Consider the following 26,600-nt stretch of genomic DNA (forward strand, 5'->3'; position numbering starts at 1 on the left):
CCTAACACATTTCTCACAGTTGAGTTGTATGGGGGCGGCATTGAATGAGAACCAAAAAAAACGTGGGGGAGGGTGTGGTGGCTTAGGTTAGGATGGGAAGAAGGGGGGGGGGGGGGTCTTTTCACTTCTTATTGGAAGCAACAATAGTCTTTGTCCAAGATCTACCATTCTTATTAGGGCTACCCAAGGGAGGAGGGGTGTTTCTCCATAGTAACAATGACAAAACAAGGCAGCTCTACACGAGGCGGGCAGAGCGAGCCTTGAAGGAGAAGACAGAAACATCCAACGAGGAGCTCTGGAGAAAGTTTTAACGAGCGGCCTGGAAAGTGCAACGCATGAGGCTCGGCATCCCACGTAAGTCCTCCAACTCCCAGCATGAACCGTGAGAGCCACAGCGAGGACACCTTGTCCACCATGGTCCTGGAGAACATCAAGAACAAACTGATTGACGCCTTCAGGACGAGTGGGGAATCTCGAGAAGATCCGGCGGACACCGTCCGCGCCAGGCGGCTCAGCATCAGCAGGAATCGTGAAGCCAATGAGGAGCTGAGGAGGGCCCAAATTGACGGAGCCATCACTTGGCTGAGATCTGAGCTGGTAAGTTGTCGCAATGGCTGTACACCATCTCAAAAACTTCATAGCTCTCCAAGTACAACCATCTCGGCCAACATAAAATGCAGTAGTAGACCAAAGGAGGCAGATGATTTATTACTAAAAAAAATAATTTTAGTTGACTAAAAAACATATTTAATTGTGTTTCTATTTATTTACCTAGAACATTCATGTTTGCAGTGCACTGCATCAGGTAAAATGTAAATTATGGTAACTCAAAACAGACAAAAAAATAAATATCCTATTATGCGTCTTGAAGAGCAATACCTATTATTGCCACAAGACGGCGACAAAGCATCGTTTTTCTCTCAATGTAACATTCAACTCATTTCAATTGAAACACAAAGATGTTGCCAAAGACTTTAAACATATTGGGACTGCGCATTTACTACTTTAATATGCTCATGCTGCAAATATTATTTTGTATTAGATCATCAAAATAGATAATACAATACAGCAAGTGTGCATGATGACCTCAGTGAGTTGCTTTCCTATCTGCAGTTGGAGATGCGTTCGCAGGACCTCCAGCTGGCTCAAACACTTCTGGGGCTCAACAGCGAGATCCAAAGACTGAGGAGGGAGAGTTTTGGCGGTCTGGAAGACGCAGGAGACTATCGGCAATAAATCCAAGAGGTCCAAGTAGGAATGGCTCTCAGTAAACGTGCACAATTCTGAGGCCTTAAACACTTTTAAATGATAACTGGATTATTAATCTGTTGAAATGTAAAAAAATAAAAATAATGGACGGCAATTACATATATAAATCAAGCAGGGTAAGAAAAAAATCAAATTTTTGCATGATGTTTTGCACTTATACCAAAATGTGCTTTCATTTTACTCCCTTAAAGTAATGAGACAAGACACTTTGGTAGTATGACAAAAAAAATCACTCTTGCTCTCGTTGTCTTTATTGTCCCTATCATCTTTTGAAAATAAATCTAGAAGCTTGACAATAAATACGTCCATGTGTCATTCTTTTAGAAATTGTGTAAATGCAATTCTTCCCCTCACTTTAATAAAGTTCTCAGGAACCAAAATGAACAAATACCAGACCCAATTTTATTCTGTCACAATTGTTTTATTGCGGCGTTGTACTAACAAATGTCTGTTGCCGCGCCGACGCCGTTAAAGTCGTGTAAGGTCAGCGAGCTTTCAGCGCTAATGGCCCGTAGCGATGTAACCTTTTTACATTCATCCATTAACGGACATAAATGTTTTTTGCTGTCTAAATATTTTACGACTCAGCCAGAGGTATTGAGAGCTATAAATCAATTATTTATTCCAGAAGGGACTATTATTGTCGTCAAAGTATATTTGTCTTACAAAAGTTACACAAAGGCATGCTTGCCTTTAGGTCAATACACATTCCGATTCATAATGAGGCAGAGTTTCATGTGTGGTTCCTCCATTCCTATTTTTGCAATCATGAAGGAGTTAAAAGAGTTCTTTGAGCTTTCAAGGCACAGAACTTCTCCTGTTGGAAGATTTCCTGGCCGAAGCAGTAGAGTAAAAACACCAAGGTGTCTTAGGGAGGGGAAAGAGCAAGGTCTCCTCTTCCCCTGAGCTGGAGTAGACGCTTCCTTGTTCGCTCTCTGAGTCCCAGGAGCTGCCTTCTTCGTCTTCCTCCTCCTCCTCTTCTTCGGACAGCTCTTGCTTGAGCTCCTGGATGCCGGAGTGAAGCTCCATCAGCTGCCGGATCAGTGCTTGATCTTGTGATCGCATCTCCATCTGTGCACAATGTGCATCGTCTTTTTTATTTAACAAGCAGAGATGTGCCTCATTTTTTTTGATCAATGTTACACTTAAAATTTTAAAATTTGCATTGAATTTCTTCTGTTTCTCGTCATTCTCATTCAGACTTGTCGAGCTGTGTAGGCCTGTTCAAAATAAAACCGCCACTTTACCCGGGCACTGCTTTCTTTCAAATGTAAATTCTTCTTTCGGCAGTTCTCCTTCTGCCCTTTTTTTTTTTTTTTTTTAAATGAGAAACTGTGTGATTGCTGCCTTTGTCAAATAAGACATTCAGAATCCTGCCAACTATGAGTCCTATAAGAGCAAGGAATGTCCTAAAAAAAAAAAAAAAACACCCGCCGAGCTGATCTGCTTTTCTTTTCTCTGCTAATTACAGCAGCAGCTTGAAGACCGGGCCGTGGTTGAAAACGCGACCTTTTGTGTGCAATCCGAAGAACGGGGAGAAGAAACGCCAACTGTCCTTTCATTGAGTTGATGACGCCAATGAGCTGCCGGGCTTCTATTCAGATTGTCAGCTGGACTCCCTGCAGTGTGTTTGCTTCAACAATGATGTGGAACAAACATCCCGTGTGTGTGTGTGTGTGTGTGTGTGAGTGGCAGGTTGGCATACAAATGGGTCAGAACTTTGGTCATAGGACGGTTGGTCACTATGGGTAAGTTAGGCGGCTTGGTCGATACGGTTGAGTTTGTTTCTGTGACATCACGCAGTTCCCATGACAAGTGTGAATGAAGCTCACACTTGCTCACACTCCAAACAGACACACTTGTAGATTTAGGACTTGCAAACACACACAGGAATGTCCGAAAACTTGGGGTGGTGGGGTATTTAACGGCGTGACTCGGATGTATCTTAGGAACAAACTGGGAAACCAAGGCACTCCAGTGGCCATTTTGTGAGGAGATAAATGCCTTGAAGTTGACTCCTGGGGATTTACTGGAGTTTGACTGTGAACTCCGTGACACAAAAGAGCTTGACAGAGTAAATATCCTTCCATCAGTGGGATGAATACGTTTCCATTCATGCTCACTGGTACAGATACACAATTTATCATGAAGTTTCTAGATTGTTCTAATTCATTTGCACAATTAGCATTTCCAGTCTTACCAGTTCCCTTCGTAGCCAGGCCAGCGCGCTCTCGATGTCCAGCTTGTTTTCCTCTCCGGATGCGAATCCTTTCCTGGGGTGCTCAGTTCTGCTTCGGGGATCCCTGCACGCTCCTGCGGGCGTGCAAGTGTCAAAGGTGGTGGCCTTGCAGGAGAAGTCCCGCAGTCTGGTTAGAACCCCTTCCATCATGTTAGCTTTAAGACAGCAACTTCCTTGTCCTGGTCCTACTGGGTCAGTCGTTAATTGGCTTTGGAGCCTCGTCTGGTTCCTGTTATGTGCTCCTTGGCACTTATGGGGCACTTTCTCGCCTTCCTCCGCCCTCCTCTTTCCTGCCGCCCGGCCCGGCCCGGCCCGTCCCTCAAACATCACCACCACCCATCTTGGCAAAGCGGACTAGAATCATTGGAGCGTGAACGTGACGGTGGCGTTCTGACGTCAGTGCATTGTGTCAAAGTCTGACCTGTAGTTGTTTACCATTTTTTATTTGGGTGGGAGGGATCAGACACTCAATGGTAATTAGCATGGAGATAGAGGAGGTTGCCAGGGCAACCAGCATCTTAACTAAAGGAGACTGTTGTGATGTACAAAATGTTTTTTTTTGCATACAATTTCATTTGCCTATCTAGCAGCGTGAGACTTTGGATTTATAAAGCAGCATTCACATTTATTAAGTGTGAACAGTCATGTGTGACTAACTTGTCGGGGGCCATTTTGCTGCTTCTTGCATCCCCTGGCAACCCACATGCACATGCACAACTGCTTGGCAAGACTTTAAGTGTCCACTGTACTGACTAAAATAGCCTACTGAAGGTTATTTTAGTCACTTGTTTTTGCCTTTTTTTAGTATCTCAAAAGGTACAAACGTCATTTCAGCACAATGTAATGCAGGATATATATATATATAAACTCTAATGGGAAAAGTCAAAGGTCACAGTCAATTTTGCTAAATGCTTTTTCACCGGTACAAATGCACTGATTGTTGAATTTAACGTTGGGTTGTCGCCACCCTGTGGAATATTTGGGTAGTACAGTTATAGTTCATTTAAGGCACAAGTGCCAGTATTTTTTTTTTTTTTTTTTGCGCACGGTGCCCAGGTCACAAGGCTTGGAGGATGAATCGTGAATTTTGGCTGTTTGCACACTGGCTGCACGGTAATGACGTTCAATCAACTCCAAAGCAAGGAAGGACAACACTGCTCCGAGAAGAGTTTCAGCATTTTAGAATTACTCAGCAAAGTTTTCTGTTCACTTTTTATTTACTTTTAAATTGAGTAGTCTTTGGGTGCTTTTTTTTGTCCTTTTCAATTGTGAGGGATTCCCTTCAGCTGTGACGTTCTCTTGCGCGTCATGTTTAAATCTAATAAGGATCCTGAGAAGTTTGGTCTGGTATCTGATGACAAGCATAAAAGTAACTACAGTAATCTGGGAAGGTAAGACGTTTATCTTTTAAAATTCAGACATAAAATGTGCTTAATTGAAGTATTAAATCATACAAAGTTTTCCAGAAAATGTTAATAAATATATTTTTATATTGTGTTATTGTGTGAGTGAATTGAGCTCTTGTTATTGTACTTTTTGTTTAGTTCTTCCTTTTTTTCCACACGGTACCCAAACCGAGTAGGATTAGCAGTGTGCAAACGGGACGTTTTCATTCAGTCAACTGTGAGAACGTGTGAAGTGGAGGATCTCTCTCTCCCAATACGCTTCTAGCAAACGAGCTGTGCGCACTGCATGGTCATGAGACTTGGTTTTCTTCAAATCTGCACATATATAATATTTCATATACTTTCCACAACTTTGCTTTTCCCAATTTCACAACACTACAATTGCACTTTCCATAAACATTCACAAAAGATATAATTTTTTTTTAAAAATCACAATTTCTCCTTCAATGCACGTTGTGCTTCTTATTCTGCTGTGCGCACCCTGGCCACTTGGGGGCAGCATAATACAAACATGAATATTTGCTGTTCTTTGCAGAGGATAAATAATAGATGCTGTGAATATTGTGTGTTGCTGTACCATTTTTAAACATCAATCAGAGCTGAATAGAACATTGATATAATTAATGATGTTGCCTCTGGTCGTCTCAATTCCATTTCTACACATATCACTCACAGCCTCCAGGAACTGAATCAAGGTGGTGTCAAACATTGCCATGACAACAGCCACGCGCAGGAAGACCGTGCGAGAGAGAAGAAAGTCGCCAGCAAGAGGTTGTATGTGGTGTCTGTCGTCTGCCTGATTTTCATGATTGGTGAAATCCTTGGTGAGTCGCGATTTTTAATTCATACCATTTCTTATATTGATGTCTCATTTCACTAAATATGTTTTTCTGCATTTTTTAAATTTTTCCCCAGGGGGATATTTTGCAGGAAGCCTTGCAGTGATGACCGATGCCGCACATCTGCTTGTGGACTTCACCAGCTTCATCATCAGCCTGTTGTCCCTTTGGCTCTCCTCCAGACCGCCGACGCACAAACTCAGCTATGGCTGGCACCGTGCAGGTAAAGCGCCTACGTACAATTAATCTTTTTTCCTAGACAGTCTGAACTCAGTTCCTCTTTTCTAACTTACTGGTGGTCTATTCTTGTTCTTCCTTCCTCCTTGCAGAAATCCTGGGTGCATTGCTGTCAGTGTTCACCATCTGGCTGGTAACAGGAGTGTTGGTTTATTTGGCCGTGGAACGCCTCATCAGCGACGATTACACTATCGAGGGCACCGTCATGCTCATTACATCCGGCTGCGCTGTTCTGGCCAATATTATGTGAGGAGATGCTACAAACTGCTTTAATTTCCCAATATGTTAATATGTATTTACTCAATGTGTGTTTTTTGACCAGTATGGCCTTCACCCTACATCAGTCTAACCATGGGCACAGTCATGGAGGGCTTTCTTCACATGGCCACAGTCACAAAAAAAGCAAAGGAGACTCCCAGATTTCCAATCACAGCCATTCCACTGACAATCGTGTCGACGTAGAGCAGAGTGGAGACAATCACGGTATGTTTTGAATAATAGTCCCAATTATCATCACACACATATCTGGGTGTGGTGAAATATGTCCTCTGCATTTAACCCATCCCCTGGGGGAGAGGGGAGCAGTGAGGAGCCCCCATTTCAAAAAAATATTGCTTTAGCGCTAGACAAAATATGAAATGGAATTAATGCCACACTGTAAATATATATGTCAGGGATTCGAACGCAGCAGGCCAACGCCAGTGTGCGTGCAGCTTTTGTGCATGTCGTGGGAGATCTTCTCCAGAGCCTCAGCGTGCTCGTCAGCGCCATCATCATCTTCTTCAAGGTGAGGAGCAGCGCACATAAGAAGACATTTAGATAAAAGTAGCGCTTTGATGCCATCTTGGAGCAGTTGAGGAGTTAACAATTATGTTTTTGTTACATTTCAGCCAGAATACAAGATAGCGGACCCTATCTGCACATTCCTGTTCTCCATCTTAGTTTTGTGCACCACCTTTGCTATCCTGAGAGATATTCTGATTGTCTTGATGGAAGGTGAGCCTGTCATCCGGAACGTGTCGAATGTTTTTGCCCATGTGTTCAAATAAAATCTGTGTGTCAGGTGCCCCAGCGGGGGTCAGGTATGGCGAGGTCAGGGATGGTCTGCTGGCAGTGAAAGGGGTCACGGCGGTCCACAACCTTCACATCTGGGCCCTCACCGTCAACCAGGCTGTGCTGTCTGCCCATGTGGCTATAGGTGAGCAGCAGGAAATCCCTATTTTGGGATGAGTAGAGATGATCTTTCCAACCTTCTCTCCACAGATGAATCTGTGGACGCTCAGACAGTTCTGCGAGAGATGACGCAGGCCTGTTACGCCTCTTATACGTTCCATTCGGTCACCATCCAAATGGAACGACAGGCTGACCTGAAACCTGGTTGCACCTTGTGTGAAGACCCAAAGATGTAGAACGCTTTTCTACTATGACTGACTTTTGATGGTTCTGCAATACTCTGTTTTCAAAAATTGCAATGCTAAGAGAGACCGCATATTTTCTAATCCAAGTGTATCTCTCTGTGTTTGTTTTATGTAATTGTTTTAAAAAGCTTCTGTTTTAGGTGTTATTCTATTGTACCTGTACTTGTAATCGATAAAATGGTAAGTACTGTATGATGAGATTGCAAAGCTGTTTTTAAAATACTTACACTCTAAATTATATATTAAGATGACATTTTCAATAAATGAATTGATATAAATGTTGTGTATTGCTAAGGCCAGACATTTATTACGATGCAAAAAAAAATGAAGACCATAATCCTCTTTATAAAGTGGATTGTAGCTGAATGATTCTTTGTCAACCACAGCGTGGCGCTGTTACCGTAGTTAACGTAAACACGGCTTTTGAGGTCTTTACCGTAATGCTGAAGACCTTCAATTTATAAATGGAAAAAGAGATAGAAAACTGCCAAGTATAGTCCGTGCAACACCCTTATATGGACGGGTCTCAATTTATTTTTCACATGATACATACAGACTAAGTGAGTCCGGTCCCACAAACCATATTCCGTGGATTTTAATATTATCTTGCGGTTCTATTCCCAGAATTACTGTTTCAGCCGTACATCTCGCGATACTTCCAACCTCTACCAAAACTGAGAACTTAACATGCAATCAACACAGACAAATTATCGCCACACAGGTAATAACATTTCACACCAAACGTTTTACTCAACAAACTTTAATGCATTAAGCTGAAGTGAAGTTTCTTAAGAGAGCGTGCAACTCTTAAATCGCTGTCGCGTTTTCGGACTCTTCACCCAGCTTTGACAAGCGCTGCACTTCTGCAAATGCAATTACTGCGACTTCACTTCGTCGCGTTTTATGCAATTCCTTTATGTTGGTCTATATATTTTAGGATTCCGTCTTACCAACGACTTTTAACACGACTTTTAAGACGCCTGTTCATGAAGAACTTGAAGCCGAACCTTACATGATCGGAATCGTCTACTTTTTCCTCATTGACGCTTAATTGTAGCTGTTTTGTTGCACTTCACTCATCTATTCACCCTCTCACCTGCGGTTTTCATTCTATATTGTGGTTTCCTTGTACTTCTGTACTTCATGCTTGGGGTTATTTACAAAAAAAAAAAGTGTCATGTTTTTATTAAGGGCAAAAAGTTGGAGTAACCTACAATCTTCTATTTGATCAAGGCACTTAAGGTCTGAACTGCTTCAATCATCAACCTGCTGTTTCCATGACAACCCCTCCACTAGTGTCACCTTTCAGCGGGCAGCCACCGCCTCAGCAGCAACAGCAGCAGCAGCAACAGCAGCAGCAGGCCCAGGCAGCTCGTGATGTCAACACGGCCTCGCTGTGCCGCATTGGCCAGGAGACGGTCCAAGACATTGTCCTCAGGACCATGGAGATCTTCCAGCTTCTCAGGAACATGCAGGTGTCTCCATCTTCCTCTTTTGGGGTCTCACTAATCAGTCATTGCGTTCATCATGCATATGAATATATTCCTAGGTAGCAGCCAGCCACTGTAATTGTCACCTTTGTCGTGATTTTCAAACAGCAATTATGAGTTTTCATGTATTGCAATAAAGTTGCATCTATTTTGTATGAGCTGAAGAAGACTAATGGATGACTACAAGTCCAAGTGCCTTTTGCAGTCATTGGGGATTAATGCAGGCCTTTACTTTACTTAACACAACATTTGTCTTGGTCCCTCTTAGCTGCCTAATGGAGTCACTTACCACCCCAACACCCATCAGGATAGACTGGGAAAACTGCAAGAGCATCTTCGCACGCTTTCCGTGCTCTTCCGCAAACTGCGCCTCGTCTACGACAAATGTTCCGAAAACTGTGCCGGGCTCGACCCGATACTTCCAGAGGTATGACAACCGAATCCTTCTATTTTTTGTATTAATGTGTGTTAGCATACATCTTTCTATTGTTATGTCCATAAATATCGGGACAGTCAATTGCAATCCAATGAAACAAACAAGCTGCATCAAGTTATTTTTCTTCTTAAAATGCTTCTTTGCTCGGTTCAGGGCTGATAGCACAGCTCTGTTGCTCACCCAGGACCGAGCGTTGTTGATCTTGGCCCCGGCATGTGTAGCATTTATCATCGTGGACATTTTAGGTGCCTGCCTGGCAGTCCACTCACTACTAGCTGGCCCAAACAGGAAGAGGAATCAATGAGTCAGGCAGTGTGACCTCATTGCAGCCCAATTTGCAACAGACCCGATTAGCGAACAGCTGGGCCAAAGGCACGTCGACGTTTCTCTTTTTCTTTCCAGCTGTTGTTGTGACCTAATTCTCAAATATTTTCTTCCACTGCCTCTTCTGCCCTGAACTTCATTTGACTTTTCCCTTTAAACGTTTCCTTCATGTTCCTTCGGCTGTGCTCCGCCCCCTCCCTCGCGCTTTCGTTTAATTATTTATTATTCAGCTTATTTCCTCACTTTTTCTTATAGAGAAAGGCAACCTGGTGAACTTCATTAGCTCCATTCTTCTCTGTCAAGGCAGGAAACCACCATCCATCTTTTCCATGAAGGAGGCGAGGGTTATGACTCACGGGCACACGCGTAGTACAATCGTCATTCATCTTTGCCCCCCTCACTCAGCACATTTTAGCCCCTCGCACACTCAAAGTCAGGCCAGCCTTTGGAAATAAATTCTTGTCAGTGTTGTGTGATTAAAAAGCCCCCCCCCCCCATGAACTGAAGACAAGATCATACTTTGTCTAATATCCTGCTCATATCCTCGCTACCATCTGAGTCCGAGCTCATATTTTGGGAGATTGCCCAGATGTGGATCAGATCACACATTATCCACATTTTTTCACTTTTTTTTTGCATTCTCACTCTCTTTTGGTCATCCTTTCCAGTCATGCCATTTCCCCAGCTTCTGCTTCCATATTTCTGACTCTGTTTGTTTTCTCACCATTTTATTCTTTTCATATGTTGATGATTACTCTCCCATTCAGTCGCGAGTCAATTATTGCTCCTCGCAGATTTCTTTAATCATTTTCCAGTTTCAGCGCACACACTCAAATTACCAACCGAGCAACATGATGATTACATTTTTTTTTCCACAATTCAAGTCATAATTATTGACTCAAGTTTCTGGATTCAGTTCCCGGCTCCCTTGCGACCATGCCAAAGTATGCTTGAGCAAGATACAGAATCTCCAGTTCCTCTTGGAGCTTTGACTTTTCAACCACTGATCATTTTGTAAATGAAAAAATATGAGCAACTGGTCAAATCTATTTACCATTTTTACCATCTTTGCATGAGTCATGCAAGCTTCTTCTCAGATGACCACTAGGGGTCGCTATAATATTAAGCAGGTCCAGAAGAAGGCCCCTTGCATATCAGCCCCACTGAAGTGTCCAGCGGACAAGGTCAAACACACGGGGTTTTTAAAAATGAATGAATTTTTGCTGTAGAGGGGAAGGAGAGACTAATCTTGCATTCACAAGCTTACACCGAATCCCCATTTTCCCTAAGATTGCCCATAAATGCATCATTTGAACCTATAAATGTTCAAGTTAACCAAGAGAGGTTTATTTTAAGCTTGGTATAAATTTAAAAGCGCGTTACGATAATACACAGGTAACTGTTGTGGTTTTTTTTTTTCTCTCCACTCTCTGTCCGCTCCAGCAACTGATACCCTTTATGGACGATGACGGCACCAAACACGACGACCACTCAGCCGGCCAGAACCGCCCTGCAGCCGAGGACAGGAGAGAAATCCAGGAGGTCAACAAGGTATTGTGTTCTCACTCTCAGGGTTACCCGCATTAAGTTCCAGCCAGCGGTGATAAAACGACAAGGTCGGCTTTCTTAAACAGTTCAAGCCTATGTGCTTTCCTGGCGTCGTGTTTCATACCATGAACCTTTATCACTCGCTGTCGTTCATGGACGAGCTTGTGCTAGTTAAATGCAAGAGCTGAGAACCTTCTTTTTATTTCTCATCTATTTGCTACACCTTTTTTTTTTATTCATCGCAAATATCTTTTGATGCTTTCCTATATGTTAGCCTACCATATTTTTCCGCACGGGGAAATTCGTCCGGTCCTCCCGTCACTTTAAATAATCAATTCAATTCCATATTTTCCCTTGACCTTTGAGATTCCTGATGAGGGCCATGAGGGAAAGGTGGAATTTTGTTTGTTTGTGTGCCTGATGGACTGTGATGAGGTTTACATTTTTACAGGGAGAATGTTTTCCCAAGGCAGCAAGTTGGATCCCGGCATGCATGCATGCATTTGAAAGTTTTTCTTCCAGTAAACCACGCCAACACACTTTTTTTCAAAGCCGTAGGGATTCTTAACAGGTGGATCATATGGTTTTGTTTTGAGTAGGTGGGTGGAAAGAGAAACATAAGCTGAGGCTTAGTTTGTTTTATGGGGAAGTTTATGTGACTGCTGTATCATAAGATTCATACAAACATACTGTAGTTACTTTCTTGCCAGGGTCATTTACATAAGAAACAGATGATTTATTTAAGAAAATAAAAGCATGAAGTCAGTTGACAAAAGCTAGCCAATTTTGTTTTAGTTGAGGTGTTGACTTTTGGAGTGGCCTCAAATGTCAGCAGACTCTTAAGAGCTTTTTCAAATGTGTTACCTGTCAAATGTGTTTTTGCTCTTCTCTGATAGAGGGGGCTTGTGACGTGCAGCGCAGATAACGCTTCTTTAAACCGACATGCTGTGTTGTCACTCAAGGCTGAAAGTTTTTTTGTACTGATTGCATCCACCATCCGGGGAAAATGCATACACATACTTTTGAGCTGCCCAGAGTGAGAGCTGGCAAAACAAATGGAAAAAAAAAAAAAACACCATGATGCTTTTCTTATGAAAACATGTAACGGAAAATTGCTATTTTATCAAAAGTCCTTATCTCGGCACTCCAAAAGTCCCTTTCAAAGCCTCCTTCGGTGTTGTGTAGCGTTTGCCACCGTAGATTGGTTTTGGCACAGTGGCTCATTTTTCTTGTTGCATTTCCAACAAGCAGTACAGTTCCATTTGCTTTTGCAAACATCGCCTTTATTAGTTTCTACTGTCAAATTGTCAGCGTCAAGGAGCAAAGTATGCAAATCTCTTTTGTTTGAGCAATGGCAGTCTTCTTAGTGAGCCTAAATTAACTGCAGGTATTGTTCTTTTGTTGATAAGATTCATTGGACTATAAGTATTTTTTATTTATTTTTTTCCTACATGCGTTTTGGAGCGTTTGTTGTGGTCCAATTAAACCTGGTGGAGGAGATGATGAACAGTTTTAAAATAGCAGTCAGTGTCAAAATCTTCAGGCTGCTGCTAGAAAGTAAATGAATTTCTGTAAGAAGATTATTTTTGAGACCATGTCTGTAATTTAGCACAATGAAACAAATAATACAATTGACTTGAAATGAAATTTGCCAGTATACTGTAAAAAAAATGGCATGGGCGAGTATCGATATTTGCTAATCAAGGTATCGGTACTTACAACAGCGGCCGATAGTGGTACCATCATGTGGTTTTATAATCAGGAACTTGAAATTTGAAACAATTTTAATAAAAAAAAAAAAAAATCCATTTTATGCCATTTGCAGTAAAATTGGGACGTCTAGGTCTTGACTACCTTTTAGCCTCCCGTGCACATTTTATTTATGAATCTGTATTTACAGAGTGAGTTTGTTTTTTTTTTTTTCTTCTCCTGCACACATTCAGTTTGTCTGTGTGTGTATATACAGGTTGAAGCCCTTCTTTATGTGCATTGCTGGCCTCGAAATTGCACGCCAGGCTGCCCGAGTGTGCTGCAATGATAATGGTCCTAGGTCAGTAATGTCAGCAGCAGCAGCAGCAGAAAGGAGAATTGGTTATTTTTAAGAGCTGCGCAGCGCTCCCCCGGCTGCTTTTAAATGTTAACACAACAGGGAAACATTGAGGTGAACCCTGAGCTCAGCTGTGTTCAGCTTCATCCCACACAACAACACAACAATGGCTGAAAAGGCCGTGGAATAATGTTAGATAACATTGTTTATTGCAGAACCTTGAATAAAAGCGTGGCAAACCTATCATAAATGAACAATCAATATTCTTGCAAAAAAACAAAGTGCACAAGTGAAGCGGAAATTGCATTTTCCTTTTCGCTCCTATTAGACACTGCCATACAGAAGAGATAAATAACCTTGTTTGTAACGTGACCTTCCTCGCCATTAGCATGCAAATCGAGTTCTGTCAAATCATCCACGTATATACAGTATGGAGGTTAAGAAAGCATGGAAATTTGCGTTGTCTATTACACTTGAAAAGAGCTTTGTACTAGATTCCAGTCGATAGAAGCTTCCTTGTATGCTGCAGACGATTTGCAAACGTCAGCATGCAAAACATTCTCACTACCCAGGTGATATGTTTATGTTTGGCAGGTTTAATGCTGACCTTGCTAACCATGCCAGTTTGACATGGTTGTGTGGGCAGCATGAAAAAATGTTTAGTTTTTTCAAATAGTGTGCCAAAATTTGGTCAGATTTAGTGCCCTGTTATGTTCACACAGCTTTAAATGTGTGTGATTGTATTTGGAATATCAACAAGAAAACGAAATTGATTACATCAAATGACTTAGAGGCCGGATTTGGCCCACAGCCCTCAAGTTTGACACCATCGTTAAAATTTAACAGCCACTCTGTCACATGGTAGTCACCAGAAGCAATTCACAGCAATGATGGGAAAATGAAGCTTCTAATTTGCTTCATGAAGCAGTTGTTTAATTTTTCTGACTCCTGAATGGCAAGTTGCCATTTCTTTAACCCCAACAGTGCCACCTTGAGGAGCCAAAAAATACAACTGATTCATGAAGCAAATTTAAAGCTTCATTTCCCCCATTACTAGCTAATGGAATCAAAACCTGGCATGACCCTGGTCCAACCCAAAGGGTGAAGCTCCATTTGACTAGCCTCTCTGGCCCTTGAGTGTGTGCCCCATGTGTTGGAACATATTTAGCAGTGATTTTTTTCCTCCAGGCTTCCCAGCTGCACATTAAGGCAGCAGCAGTAAGGGCAGCAAGCTTTGGGGAGTTCAAGTGGTTAGTCTGATAAGCAGAGTCGAAATGCAGCCGGACAAGGGAAGCAGATGTTTGCAAGCCGGGCCACATCTGCCGCAGTTGCTCCGGCCAGATCGGCTGGTTCCGGATCAACTAAATGGGAGTAGAGTCGAGATTAAAGAGGAAGAAAGTGGTAGGTAGGAAGAGCCACGAATAGACGGCTTGATGGAGGAAAAGGGGAAAGATTTGTGATAAGAGTGATAGAAAGGAGAAACATGGATAAATGGCTTGCTGATGGCGAAAGGCAGAAAGAGAAATGGACTATCAGGTGTTGGGAGAAGGATGGATCAGGAGATAGTGGCTGTCACATAGAGTGAGGACATTTTTTTTAACTAAAATGTGGGAGTGAAAAACAAACAAATGGAAGTGAGTTTTTGAAATGGTCTGGAAAGTCGACTGGGCCCGCCCGACATGAATAAAGAAGATGGATGAAAGAAAGACAGCTATGGATTGTCAAGTTAATCAGTTGGATGATGAAATGCCCGTGGAGTGACGAACCTCGTGAGGATAAGCGCTTCAAAAAAAAATGGATGGACGGCTGATAAAAGTTCCGTTGCGGCGGGGAAAATCGAAAGTTCTTGTAAGCGAATTGCGAGGGGAAGATTATCGCTCTAGTGTTAAGATGAGTAGAAGCGTTTTACAAACTTTCAAGCTGAAGATGAGATTAAAAAAAAAAAGTTTTGAAGTCATGTATATTCTGTACTTTAGATTCAGATCACTAACACTATCAAAAAAAAAAAAAAAGACCGAATCAATCCCTGGTCTGATTGATCACAGCTCAAAATTAGCCATCTAATATATGCAAATATGCAAATTTCTGTTTCAAATATATTCGCTAAAGCTTGCTTTTGGCATTTTTGCAGGAAACGGTACGACTATCCCGCCATGATATTTTTACTACAACAATCACGTCGATGAAAAAAGAAGATAGTGCGAGGATAAGAGGATTTCACAATCATACGAATTTTTTTCATGCTGTCTTGAGAGTCGAATAACCTTGGAACAGGCAGCAGCCTTGTTATTATTCGACAGGAGAGAGCGGCTGTGTGGAAATTCATTGAAGTGTGCGCTCCCGAGACACTATCACGGTAAACACGAGTGTCCGTTTGACACCGTATGTCCACGCTTTCCAATCCTTCACTAATCCCCTTGTCTGTAGCCACGGCATAAGTAAGAGACCACCTAAAAACGACAAAAACGCAATTGGAATCTGAAATAGGACAGCTGTGACACAGTTTGTGCTTTTTGAATTTTTTTTTTGGACGAAATGACGAATTTATTTTGGAGAGCACTCAAACAACTGGAATTGAGTTGAAGATTAGTTGACTGCCTTGGTAATTAAAAAAAAATTCCATGTTGCTAGCTTCCAGAAGATGATTAAGGTCATTTTTCCATTGTATTATTAATATAATATTATATATATTAATATTTATTATTGAACCGAATCTGCTGGGTCAAAATGATTAACCCAACCTGTTAAAAAAGCAAAACAACCCAGAATTTCTTTTTTAAAAATATGTAACAATCAAAACAGTTATTTGTTGCAAAAATCACACAATTATGGGATCTTTCCATAAGTAACAACAAAAAAGAAAAATCCAAACTTCACTTGTTGACACCCTATTTTCTTTCTCCCATTCACATCTCCCTCTATTTTAAAAGCGCTTCAATCCCATCTATTTGCTGTCACTTCCACTCCAATGCCACATCTGAAGCCTTGAACCTGTTGCCTAACTCGCCTCAGTCAAACAAACTAAAAAATCGATTGTCTTGGAGAGGTGAGGAGTAAAAAAAGAGCGATAGATAGAGAAGAGGCAGATAAATGAGTCCTTCGTGATAATGTCTGGATGCTTTATGAAACATCCTGCCCGCCGTGACTGATAGTCTTGCTCTCGTTATCTGTCGATTGGGGTAATTGCTGTTTGTCTGAGTCGGGCTGACGGATGGTAGGAAGGGTGGAGGAGGCGGAGCTAACCTTTCACTCGCCACAAAACGGACGCATTTAAATTTAAGCGCTTGAAAGTATCCTGTCCTTTTATGTATTACCCCTTTTGGAGATAGTGTGCCATTTTTGGGGACTTGCTGTTTATGTATGTCGTTCTTGAGCGTGGAAGAAACGTAATAACGTTTGCATGAATATTTCAGAAGCATTTTCCAGAAGTCATCGATGCCTAATGTGTTGCCATTGCTCAATCTGTGTGCTGCAGACCTCGAATGTGATTGTGCACATCAATTCTGGCTCCTTAGTCAAATGCAGCGTTTGGGAAAAAAAAAAAAAAAATACAGTCACACCCATGTGACCACAAATGACATCCTTAATGAAATGGCCTGCATTACTGGTCACATGCCAATTAGGACAGGAAAAATCATTTAACTTGCTGCTCATTTCCCTGGAACTGCTGCAGCTTTTTTTTTTTTTATGCCTGCTGTCTCCTTCGCAAATATGTGGAAAGCAACCTTCTGTCTGACTGATGGACCGAGGGTGTTTTTTCTTTTTTCTTTTTTTGCACGATGATTCATAGCGACTCTTGATAATCATTCCATCTGGGCTGGTGGGACAGGCAAGTCTTGTCGTCGACACATCACTCATCATTTTGTCTTGGCTGTGCTTCCTTTGCATGCGTTCTGTCTCCCCCTCAATGCCTTGGAGATGAGCTTTTATCCCAAAGGGGGGTTGTCATGCTGGACCTATAAGACATGCCCCCCCATCATTCCTCTACCGAGCATAGCCTTCAATCCCAACCCCGAGCTGAAGCCTGCCACTGCCACTTGCCTTGCGTTTGATTTGATACCAGCCTAAGTGTGAATAAATTCCTGTCACAGCCCATTAAGGAGGCCTTGGAGAGATCTGGCATGTTATTAATTCTCCACAGCTCCTCACTGGCCGTCTTCTCTCTGCTATCTCTCCCACTCGGCTGCTCTTCTCAGGCACTCTCAACCTTCTCCCTCTCTCTCTCGCTTTTCTTAATACCCTGTTAATTACCATGTCTGTTCTCTTCATTCAAACGAGAAGGGGAGAAATTAAAAGAAGGGAGGCTGCTTGTAATTTGAAATTGAAAAGTGATCCATCCATCCTTGTGATTTTGCTTCTTCATGCAAACCTGTGAAGTAGCTGCTGGCAAAGTACACTTTAGTAACGCCTGGTTAGTTTAATCAACAAAGCTGTTGATAAACAAACGCGACGTCCTAACTCGCCATAAGACCCGAAAAGGAAGCGTGAGAGAATTTTTTATTTGATCCACTTTCCTATCTTGCACGGGAAACAATCTTTTATTTTTCACACATTTTTTCGTCTAGTCAATCATTGTTGAATCACAACTAAAAAAAAACATAAAGGGAATAAAACCGGGGAAGATTAAATGCTTTGATATCCATAAGCATGACGCTAACCTTTATAGAAAGATCCAGCAGAGACTTGCGTAAGCTTCAAACACACAAGTTCCCATAAAAAAAAAAGGGTTCTGATGCTTTTAATTTCATTTGAAAGGAGTCACAACTTCAGGCGCTTCTCATGTCATCAAACATCCACCGGGAGTCTGAACACACAAGGGGCTTTCACTTTGGGGTCGTTTTTCGCAACAAAAAAAAAAGTCGTTTTGGCTGCTCTTTAATACACCATTCATTTTGTAATGAGCGTTTTTTTTTTTTTATCATATCCAAAATGGGAAGATGGTAATGGTAAGAAAATATTTGATCAAACGTGTTGTGGCCCGGTCAGCTGACACTGCAGTGGTTCCACCTCAATACGGGGATGACAACACACCTATTGTATTTCTGCCACTTCTGGAAGAGAAGGCTTTTATCTGCCTTCACAATCCCTTATAAAAAGCCTTTTATTCCCCGAGGAAATCTCAACCCAAACACACACTGGCACTTAAAGCCTCCCTTTGAGGAAAGCTATAAAGTTTATAAAGTCAATTAAGTTTCTTTTTCTAAACTGGTGGCAAATTGAGTCTGTTTGGCCTTGGCTCCCTCTGGGGGGAACTATCAGATGCTTCGACACAACCCACTTAGGGTCACCGTTCCCGAGGCGGGCATCGAGGAGTAAGCAGCTTACTTCCACAACTTTGACTTTTCTTCAAGTTTCCCAATTTGTAGAGGATTTTACTGCAAATGCAGTTTGGGAAAGAAAAAAAAAAATACTTGGATCATACGTTATGCATGCCTTATAGTCGGTGTGTGTATATGAATTCACTGTATCATCCAGGCCCTTTGTTTGTTCAAATCTTACCTTATCAGCATGCAGGCTTCTAATCAAAAAGTCCATGCGGCTATAACCTGGTTTGATTCTCCACGGAATCAGATCGCAGTTGCGGTAATTGACTCTCAGCTTTGAAAATGATATCAGATGTGCACTGAACTGTGTCACAGTCTGACCTCATTCATCTACAGTATATTCTTACAGGTCAGCTGGTGCGACCCGATTAACCGAGCTCCGTGTTCACCAGTCAAGAACGAGACATATAGAATCGATACGCCGCGTCAATACCTCAAGTCTATCGACTGCGGGTCTCCATTTTGTGCAGCAGAGCACATCTGATTGGCTACTGCCTGACCTGCTAAATTATCAGCGTGACGGAAAGCCCGACACAACCTAGATATATCAAATTAGCACCTGTTCATATATGGTGTTTCCTCGGAATCAGCATTCAGTGTAAAATCCATCATGTTCTTTCAACTCTTGGCAGTCGGTTATGTTCTAGATGGTGTTATGACAGCGATCTGAAGTAGAGCGCCCAGGTACAAGCAGGAGATCAAAGTGACGGTGTCGTCAACATATATAGTTTTTTATCCAATTTGAAAAGATGCCGACAAAAGAATATTTACAATAAGAACCAAACGTTTTTTTTTTTTTAACGATAACTGCGTGATTCCGACTGGCAAAACGTAAAAGTGTACTTCCTCGCCCATCTAATCCCCTCTCCTCACTCACAGACACTTACACTTGTAATTCCCAGCCACATCCACCGAGTCAAAGCCGCGATTTGAGTTGCCAGCGACAGCGCGGATTAACAGAGGAATCCTGAGTGAAAGCACATTTTTGCTCCACTTGCTACATCCCCCACTTGCTCCCTTTCGCATGCTCGTCATCAAGCGTGAGCGCATATTCCAATCCGCCGCTATCTCAAATCTCCTCTTCAAAAAAAGCAACACACTTTGTAGCCTTGTTTTTGATTTGACATCAAACGAGGTAAATAGTGATTTTATTCATCTTGTAATACCATGACAAGATTCGCTTTATTTTTCCATACAGCGCAACGAAGCAACAAACCCTTCCCCGATCGGCTTTAATGCGATAATAACGCGTCATAATTAATGGAGCGATGGCAATTAGAAAGCTTGATAAGCGTGGAGATTTGACAAATCTCAAGTGTTTAACCAATTACCACTTTGACGCACCCATTGAAGAATGACTTCAAGCGATGCGCTCGTCAACACAAATAGATTTTCAATCGAAAGCGGCCTTCAAAAGACCCCCCAAAAAAAAACGCTTTAGTGAATGTAGTCCAGATAAGGGATGTCTAGCGCAGAATCTGTCTTAGCACAGAAATGCATTGATGAAGGAATCTGTAGAGGCCAGCGGAGCTGAAATGGAAAAACTCAACAAGCCTCCTACTGATGGTGGAATCTTTGATCTGATTGGGAGTCAGGGACGACGAGGCGGCGTGATGAAGTGGATCAGACAATGTGTAGAAGAAGAGCGGAACTGTCAGCTCTTTTCGTCGCTTTTATGTTATCATCTTACCACAATGATGAAATAACATGGACGACCGTTCATGTAATGACTGGCTTTGACTGAACGTAATCCCAAAATGTTTTTCAAATCACGATCCATTCATAAACATGCCAATCATTCTGAGCTGACTTGTTGCTAAGAAATGTCTGGATGGTTCTTTGGAGCAAATTTCCAGAAAGACAATGAGCTTTAGAGAAATGATGTCTCTCAATTCTGTGCCCTCTGAGGCGGATAATCTGATATTACAAGTATCCATCTTGTGCTTGCTCCGCTATGCCCTGAAACATTTATTAATGCAATCTACTGCACTTGGTTTTCTTCGCACTATTTGACTTTTTCCAAACATTTGGGCTGGGGACGTTCAACAATGCAGTGCTCTATTACCGTACCTGAAATGACCAAGACTCGATCCCGGTCTCATTAATGCAGAGTAAATGGCCAAGTTATTTCAAGAGCTGCTCATCAGGGTAATAAGGCAGATCATGTATTGTACAGTTGCACATACGCTCAGAATAAAGGTGAAAGTCAAAGAGGCAGATAGCGACGGGAAGATCGAGGCGAGAGTGCTCGTAAGAAGCGCTGAGAGTCCTTCAGAGAGCGAGTGAGAAACTGGAAGGCCTCAAAATGTTCCACTCAAGATTATCTTCAAGGACAATCAGCAAAAGCGTTGATATTAAGAGAGCTGTGTGAAATCCATGACTCAAGGTGTTATCTATTGGACAAAAAGGACTGTTGCCAAAAGATGGAGTTGGAGTTCATCTTAATAATTTGCATTCATGTTGCATGTGACTAATATCAGCATTCATTCAGATAAACAATTTCCAGATCTGACAAGATCTCATATGGCAGACAGAATCATGTGTGCAAGTCTTGGTAGTTCAGTCACTGTTTTCTGGGGACCCACAAGGCTCAATTTTAGGACCGCTTCTTTTTTCTGTATTATTATGAATGATTTTTTGTTTGAGTAGCTCAAGCGCAAGGTTATTATAATTCCAGCTCAATCCCAGTCCTGCATTAATGCAACTTTACTGACCGTGGATTATTTCTAGTCGGGTTTATTTCCATTGTGCAAAGATCGCTTTTATCACTAAAAACCAGCATTAGGAGTGATCATTTGTAATGACATTGGTGATCAAGCATCCTGTGGATGTTTTGCAATGTGTATTATTTGTAATTCCACCCATCAGTTTTCTATACTGCTTAATCCTATAATCCTGCTCAATCTCAGGCATTTGGTGTGCTTGGCAGTCAGTCACACGGAACACATAATATGGTTTTTGGTTAATTTACCAAACATGTTTTTGGAAGCACAGAGTAAATCCTGAGCCCAGAATCCAATTCATTCATGAGCAAATTAGGGTTAGGGTTAGGGCTAGGGCTAGGAATAGGGTTAGGGCTAGGGTCAGGGTTTCAGAGTAGTTTTAAACTAGGGTTAGGGTTTCAAAGTAGGTTTTAAAACTAGGGTTAGGCTTTCAACATAGGATTTAGACTAGAGTTAGGGTTTCATAGTAAGGTTTAACACGAGAGTTAGGGTTTCAAAGTAGGATTTAAACTAGGGTTTAAGGTTTCAAAGTAGGGTTTAAAACTAGGGTTAGGGTTTCAAAGTTGGGTTTGAAACTAGGGTTAGGGTTTAAAAGTAGGGTTTTAAGATAAGGTTTGAGTTTCAAAGTAGGGTTAGGGTTAGGATTAGGGTTTCAAAGTAGGGTTAGGGCTAGCGTTAGGGCTAGGTGTTAGGGCAGGGTTAGAGTTCGGGGTTAGGGTTACATCTTTAACCTAGTTTAGTATGTCGTTCAAGAATTACATGGTGGTTTATAGTTTTTAGTATTATTACTGCAGATACCATAACCTTTGCTAATTATTTTCTAATTAGTCCAGCTAATAAAAAAGCACCTAAATCATTTGTATGTGACTTTCTTTTACGACAGAAGCTGAAGCAGAAGAACCAACAGTTGAAGCAGATCATGGATCAACTCCGCAACCTCATCTGGGAAATCAACTCCATGTTGGCTGTCAGAAGCTGAAAGACACCAGAAGAACTGCTACCATGAAGACACTGCACATTTGCTGAGGTGGCACTTTAGTGACAAAGCAAGGACTTCATTCTGCAAAGTGGAAAGATGAAGACGACATACCACCGAGGAATGAGTTGAAAATATGCAACCCACAAGAAAAAAAAAGGCTGGTGGTGATATTCTGGACTACCTCGATATTCGACATTTCAATCTCCATTATGATTTCAATTCAACTCATTTTTTTCAATCTGTTTTCCCATCTCCATAGAGAGTTAATAGATGTAGAAAGACATTACAATCTATTTAATCTTCTTATTTTGTGACTGATCATCTTAACCGTTTGAAAGGTTTCAGATTTATTCAATTTAAATACTGGAATGAGACAAACATTCATGTGGTTAATTTCTGTCAATGTTTTTGTTTTCATAACTTAAATTTCAATGTATGTAAACTTGAACACTTTAACAAATTAAAATGATCTAATTAATAAATTAAATGGGTATCAGGCTTTTTTTAATTAACTAAATGACCATATATAGTAAGTCTCTCTCTCTCCCTCGCTCTCTCTCTCTCTCGCTCGCTCTTTCTCTCTCTCTTTCACTCATGTTTTTGTTTTCCTAATTTAAATTTCAATGTACCGTATTTTCCGCACTATTAGGCGCACTTAAAAACTTAAAATTTACTCAAAAAGCAGAGCGCCTTATATATAGATCAATTGATGAATTTGTTGATCCATACTGGTTGTACACATCGCTCTGCCAAAATGTTTCAGTACGAGGCTATTTCATTTCAAAATAGGCTGTTCCGTTAATGTTTTCGAGTACGTTTACCGATCAATATCCAACGGAATCATAAATAAGCAGCACCAATGTGTTAAATCAGTCTTTAGTCGGTTCCGATTACTTTTATGGGAGAGAGTTTGAGAAACGTGATTGTTTACAGGGGGCTGCCATGACACTTTGCTGAGGCTCATGGGTTAGGGTTCAAAAGTAGGGTTTCGTACTGGAGTTAGGGTTTCACAGTTGGGTTTAAAGCTAGGGTTAGGGTTTCAACCCAGGGTTTCATACTGGAGTTAGGGTTTCAAAGTAGGGTTTAAAGCTAGGGTTAGGGTTTCAACCCAGGGTTTCATACTGAAGTTAGGGTTTCAACCCAGGGTTTCATACTGAAGTTAGGGTTTGAAAGTAGGGTTTAAAGCTAGGGTTAGGGTTTCATACTGGAGTTAGGGTTTGAAAGTAGGGTTTAAAGCTAGGGTTAGGGTTTCAACCCAGGGTTTCATACTGGAGTTAGGGTTTGAAAGTAGGGTTTAAAGATAGGGTTGGCGTTTCAACCCAGGGTTTCATACTGGAGTTAGGGTTTCAAAGTAGGGTTTAAAGCTAGGGTTAGGGTTTCAACCCAGGGTTTCATACTGGAGTTAGGGGTTCAAAGTAGGGTTTAAAGCTAGGGTTAGGGTTTCAACCCAGGGTTTCATACTGAAGTTAGGGTTTCAAAGTAGGGTTTAAAGCTAGGGTTAGGGTTCCAAACTAGGGTTTCATACTGGAGTTAGGGTTTGAAAGTAGGGTTTAAAGCTAGGGTTAGGGTTTCATACTGGAGTTAGGGTTTGAAAGTAGGGTTTACAACTAGGGTTAGGGTTTCAACCCAGGGTTTCATACTGGAGTTAGGGTTTGAATGTAGGGTTTAAAGATAGGGTTGGCGTTTCAACCCAGGGTTTCATACTGGAGTTAGGGTTTGAAAGTAGGGTTTAAAGATAGGGTTGGCGTTTCAACCCAGGGTTTCATACTGGAGTTAGGGTTTCAAAGTAGGGTTTAAAGCTAGGGTTAGGGTTTCAACCCAGGGTTTCATACTGGAGTTAGGGGTTCAAAGTAGGGTTTAAAGCTAGGGTTAGGGTTTCAACCCAGGGTTTCATACTGAAGTTAGGGTTTCAAAGTAGGGTTTAAAGCTAGGGTTAGGGTTCCAAACTAGGGTTTCATACTGGAGTTAGGGTTTGAAAGTAGGGTTTAAAACTAGGGTTAGGGTTTCATACTGAAGTTAGGGTTTCAACCCAGGGTTTCATACTGAAGTTAGGGTTTGAAAGTAGGGTTTAAAGCTAGGGTTAGGGTTTCAACCCTGGGTTTCATACTGAAGTTAGGGTTTCAAAGTAGGGTTTAAAGCTAGGGTTAGGGTTCCAAACTAGGGTTTCATACTGGAGTTAGGGTTTGAAAGTAGGGTTTGAAGCTAGGGTTAAGGTTTCATACTGAAGTTAGGGTTTCAACCCAGGGTTTCATACTGAAGTTAGGGTTTGAAAGTAGGGTTTAAAGCTAGGGTTAGGGTTTCAACCCAGGGTTTCATACTGAAGTTAGGGTTTGAAAGTAGGGTTTAAAGCTAGGGTTAGGGTTTCAACCCAGGGTTTCATACTGAAGTTAGGGTTTCAAAGTAGGGTTTAAAGCTAGGGTTAGGGTTCCAAACTAGGGTTTCATACTGGAGTTAGGGTTTGAAAGTAGGGTTTGAAGCTAGGGTTAGGGTTTCATACTGAAGTTAGGGTTTCAACCCAGGGTTTCATACTGGAGTTAGGGTTTGAAAGTAGGGTTTAAAGCTAGGGTTAGGGTTTCAACCCAGGGTTTCATACTGGAGTTAGGGTTTGAAAGTAGGGTTTAAAGATAGGGTTGGCGTTTCAACCCAGGGTTTCATACTGGAGTTAGGGTTTCAAAGTAGGGTTTAAAGCTAGGGTTAGGGTTTCAACCCAGGGTTTCATACTGGAGTTAGGGTTTGAAAGTAGGGTTTAAAGCTAGGGTTAGGGTTTCATACTGGAGTTAGGGTTTGAAAGTAGGGTTTAAAGCTAGGGTTAGGGTTTCAACCCAGGGTTTCATACTGGAGTTAGGGTTTGAAAGTAGGGTTTAAAGATAGGGTTGGCGTTTCAACCCAGGGTTTCATACTGGAGTTAGGGTTTCAAAGTAGGGTTTAAAGCTAGGGTTAGGGTTTCAACCCAGGGTTTCATACTGGAGTTAGGGGTTCAAAGTAGGGTTTAAAGCTAGGGTTAGGGTTTCAACCCAGGGTTTCATACTGAAGTTAGGGTTTCAAAGTAGGGTTTAAAGCTAGGGTTAGGGTTCCAAACTAGGGTTTCATACTGGAGTTAGGGTTTGAAAGTAGGGTTTAAAGCTAGGGTTAGGGTTTCATACTGAAGTTAGGGTTTCAACCCAGGGTTTCATACTGAAGTTAGGGTTTGAAAGTAGGGTTTAAAGCTAGGGTTAGGGTTTCAACCCTGGGTTTCATACTGAAGTTAGGGTTTCAAAGTAGGGTTTAACAAGGAATTTTACCGAAGTCAAATTCCTTGTTTGGCACGCTCAAACATGGCGAATAAATACTCTTGAATCTTGAATCTTGAATCTTAAAGCTAGGGTTAGGGTTCCAAACTAGGGTTTCATACTGGAGTTAGGGTTTGAAAGTAGGGTTTGAAGCTAGGGTTAGGGTTTCATACTGAAGTTAGGGTTTCAACCCAGGGTTTCATACTGAAGTTAGGGTTTGAAAGTAGGGTTTAAAGCTAGGGTTAGGGTTTCAACCCAGGGTTTCATACTGAAGTTAGGGTTTGAAAGTAGGGTTTAAAGCTAGGGTTAGGGTTTCAACCCAGGGTTTCATACTGAAGTTAGGGTTTCAAAGTAGGGTTTAAAGGTAGGGTTAGGGTTCCAAACTAGGGTTTCATACTGGAGTTAGGGTTTGAAAGTAGGGTTTGAAGCTAGGGTTAGGGTTTCATACTGAAGTTAGGGTTTCAACCCAGGGTTTCATACTGAAGTTAGGGTTTGAAAGTAGGGTTTAAAGCTAGGGTTAGGGTTTCAACCCAGGGTTTCATACTGAAGTTAGGGTTTCAAAGTAGGGTTTAAAGCTAGGGTTAGGGTTCCAAACTAGGGTTTCATACTGGAGTTAGGGTTTGAAAGTAGGGTTTAAAGCTAGGGTTAGGGTTTCATACTGAAGTTAGGGTTTCAACCCAGGGTTTCATACTGAAGTTAGGGTTTGAAAGTAGGGTTTAAAGCTAGGGTTGGGGTTTCATACTGGAGTTAGGGTTTGAAAGTAGGGTTTAAAGCTAGGGTTAGGGTTTCATACTGGAGTTAGGATTTCAAAGTAGGGTTTAAAGCTAGGGTTAGGGTTCCAAACTAGGGTTTCATACTGGAGTTAGGGTTTGAAAGTAGGGTTTAAAGCTAGGGTTAGGGTTTCATACTGAAGTTAGGGTTTCAACCCAGTGTTTCATACTGAAGTTAGGGTTTGAAAGTAGGGTTTAAAGCTAGGGTTAGGGTTTCAACCCAGGGTTTCATACTGAAGTTAGGGTTTCAAAGTAGGGTTTAAAGCTAGGGTTAGGGTTCCA

The 26,600-nt window shown here is 41.7% G+C and overlaps 2 protein-coding genes across 4 annotated transcripts; both read left to right on the forward strand.

The window, feature by feature from the left end:
* The first annotated feature begins 4,600 nt into the window (after positions 1-4,600).
* Positions 4,601-7,529, forward strand: LOC119130645 (zinc transporter 2-like). Its single transcript, XM_037264509.1, has 9 exons — positions 4,601-4,899; positions 5,590-5,738; positions 5,830-5,976; positions 6,083-6,236; positions 6,313-6,473; positions 6,665-6,777; positions 6,881-6,986; positions 7,054-7,188; positions 7,254-7,529. The coding sequence occupies exons 1-9, from the start codon at positions 4,817-4,819 to the stop codon at positions 7,397-7,399; spliced, it is 1,194 nt and encodes a 397-aa protein (XP_037120404.1). The 5' UTR covers positions 4,601-4,816; the 3' UTR covers positions 7,400-7,529.
* A 517-nt stretch (positions 7,530-8,046) lies between these two features.
* Positions 8,047-22,435, forward strand: med30 (mediator complex subunit 30). 3 transcript variants are annotated; one of them, XM_037264418.1, is made up of 5 exons: positions 8,047-8,129; positions 8,705-8,883; positions 9,167-9,325; positions 11,102-11,209; positions 22,184-22,435. In XM_037264418.1, exons 1-5 carry the CDS (start codon positions 8,096-8,098, stop codon positions 22,277-22,279), a joined length of 576 nt encoding a protein of 191 aa, XP_037120313.1. In that variant the 5' UTR covers positions 8,047-8,095; the 3' UTR covers positions 22,280-22,435. The 3 variants fall into 3 exon arrangements, with proteins under 3 accessions (XP_037120313.1, XP_037120314.1, XP_037120315.1); XM_037264419.1 differs by having other exon boundaries at positions 22,187-22,435; XM_037264420.1 differs by having other exon boundaries at positions 8,048-8,129; positions 8,642-8,883.
* Positions 22,436-26,600: the final 4,165 nt, after the last annotated feature.

Source organism: Syngnathus acus, chromosome 11 (assembly GCF_901709675.1).
Source record: "Syngnathus acus chromosome 11, fSynAcu1.2, whole genome shotgun sequence".
NCBI lineage: Eukaryota > Metazoa > Chordata > Actinopteri > Syngnathiformes > Syngnathidae > Syngnathus > Syngnathus acus.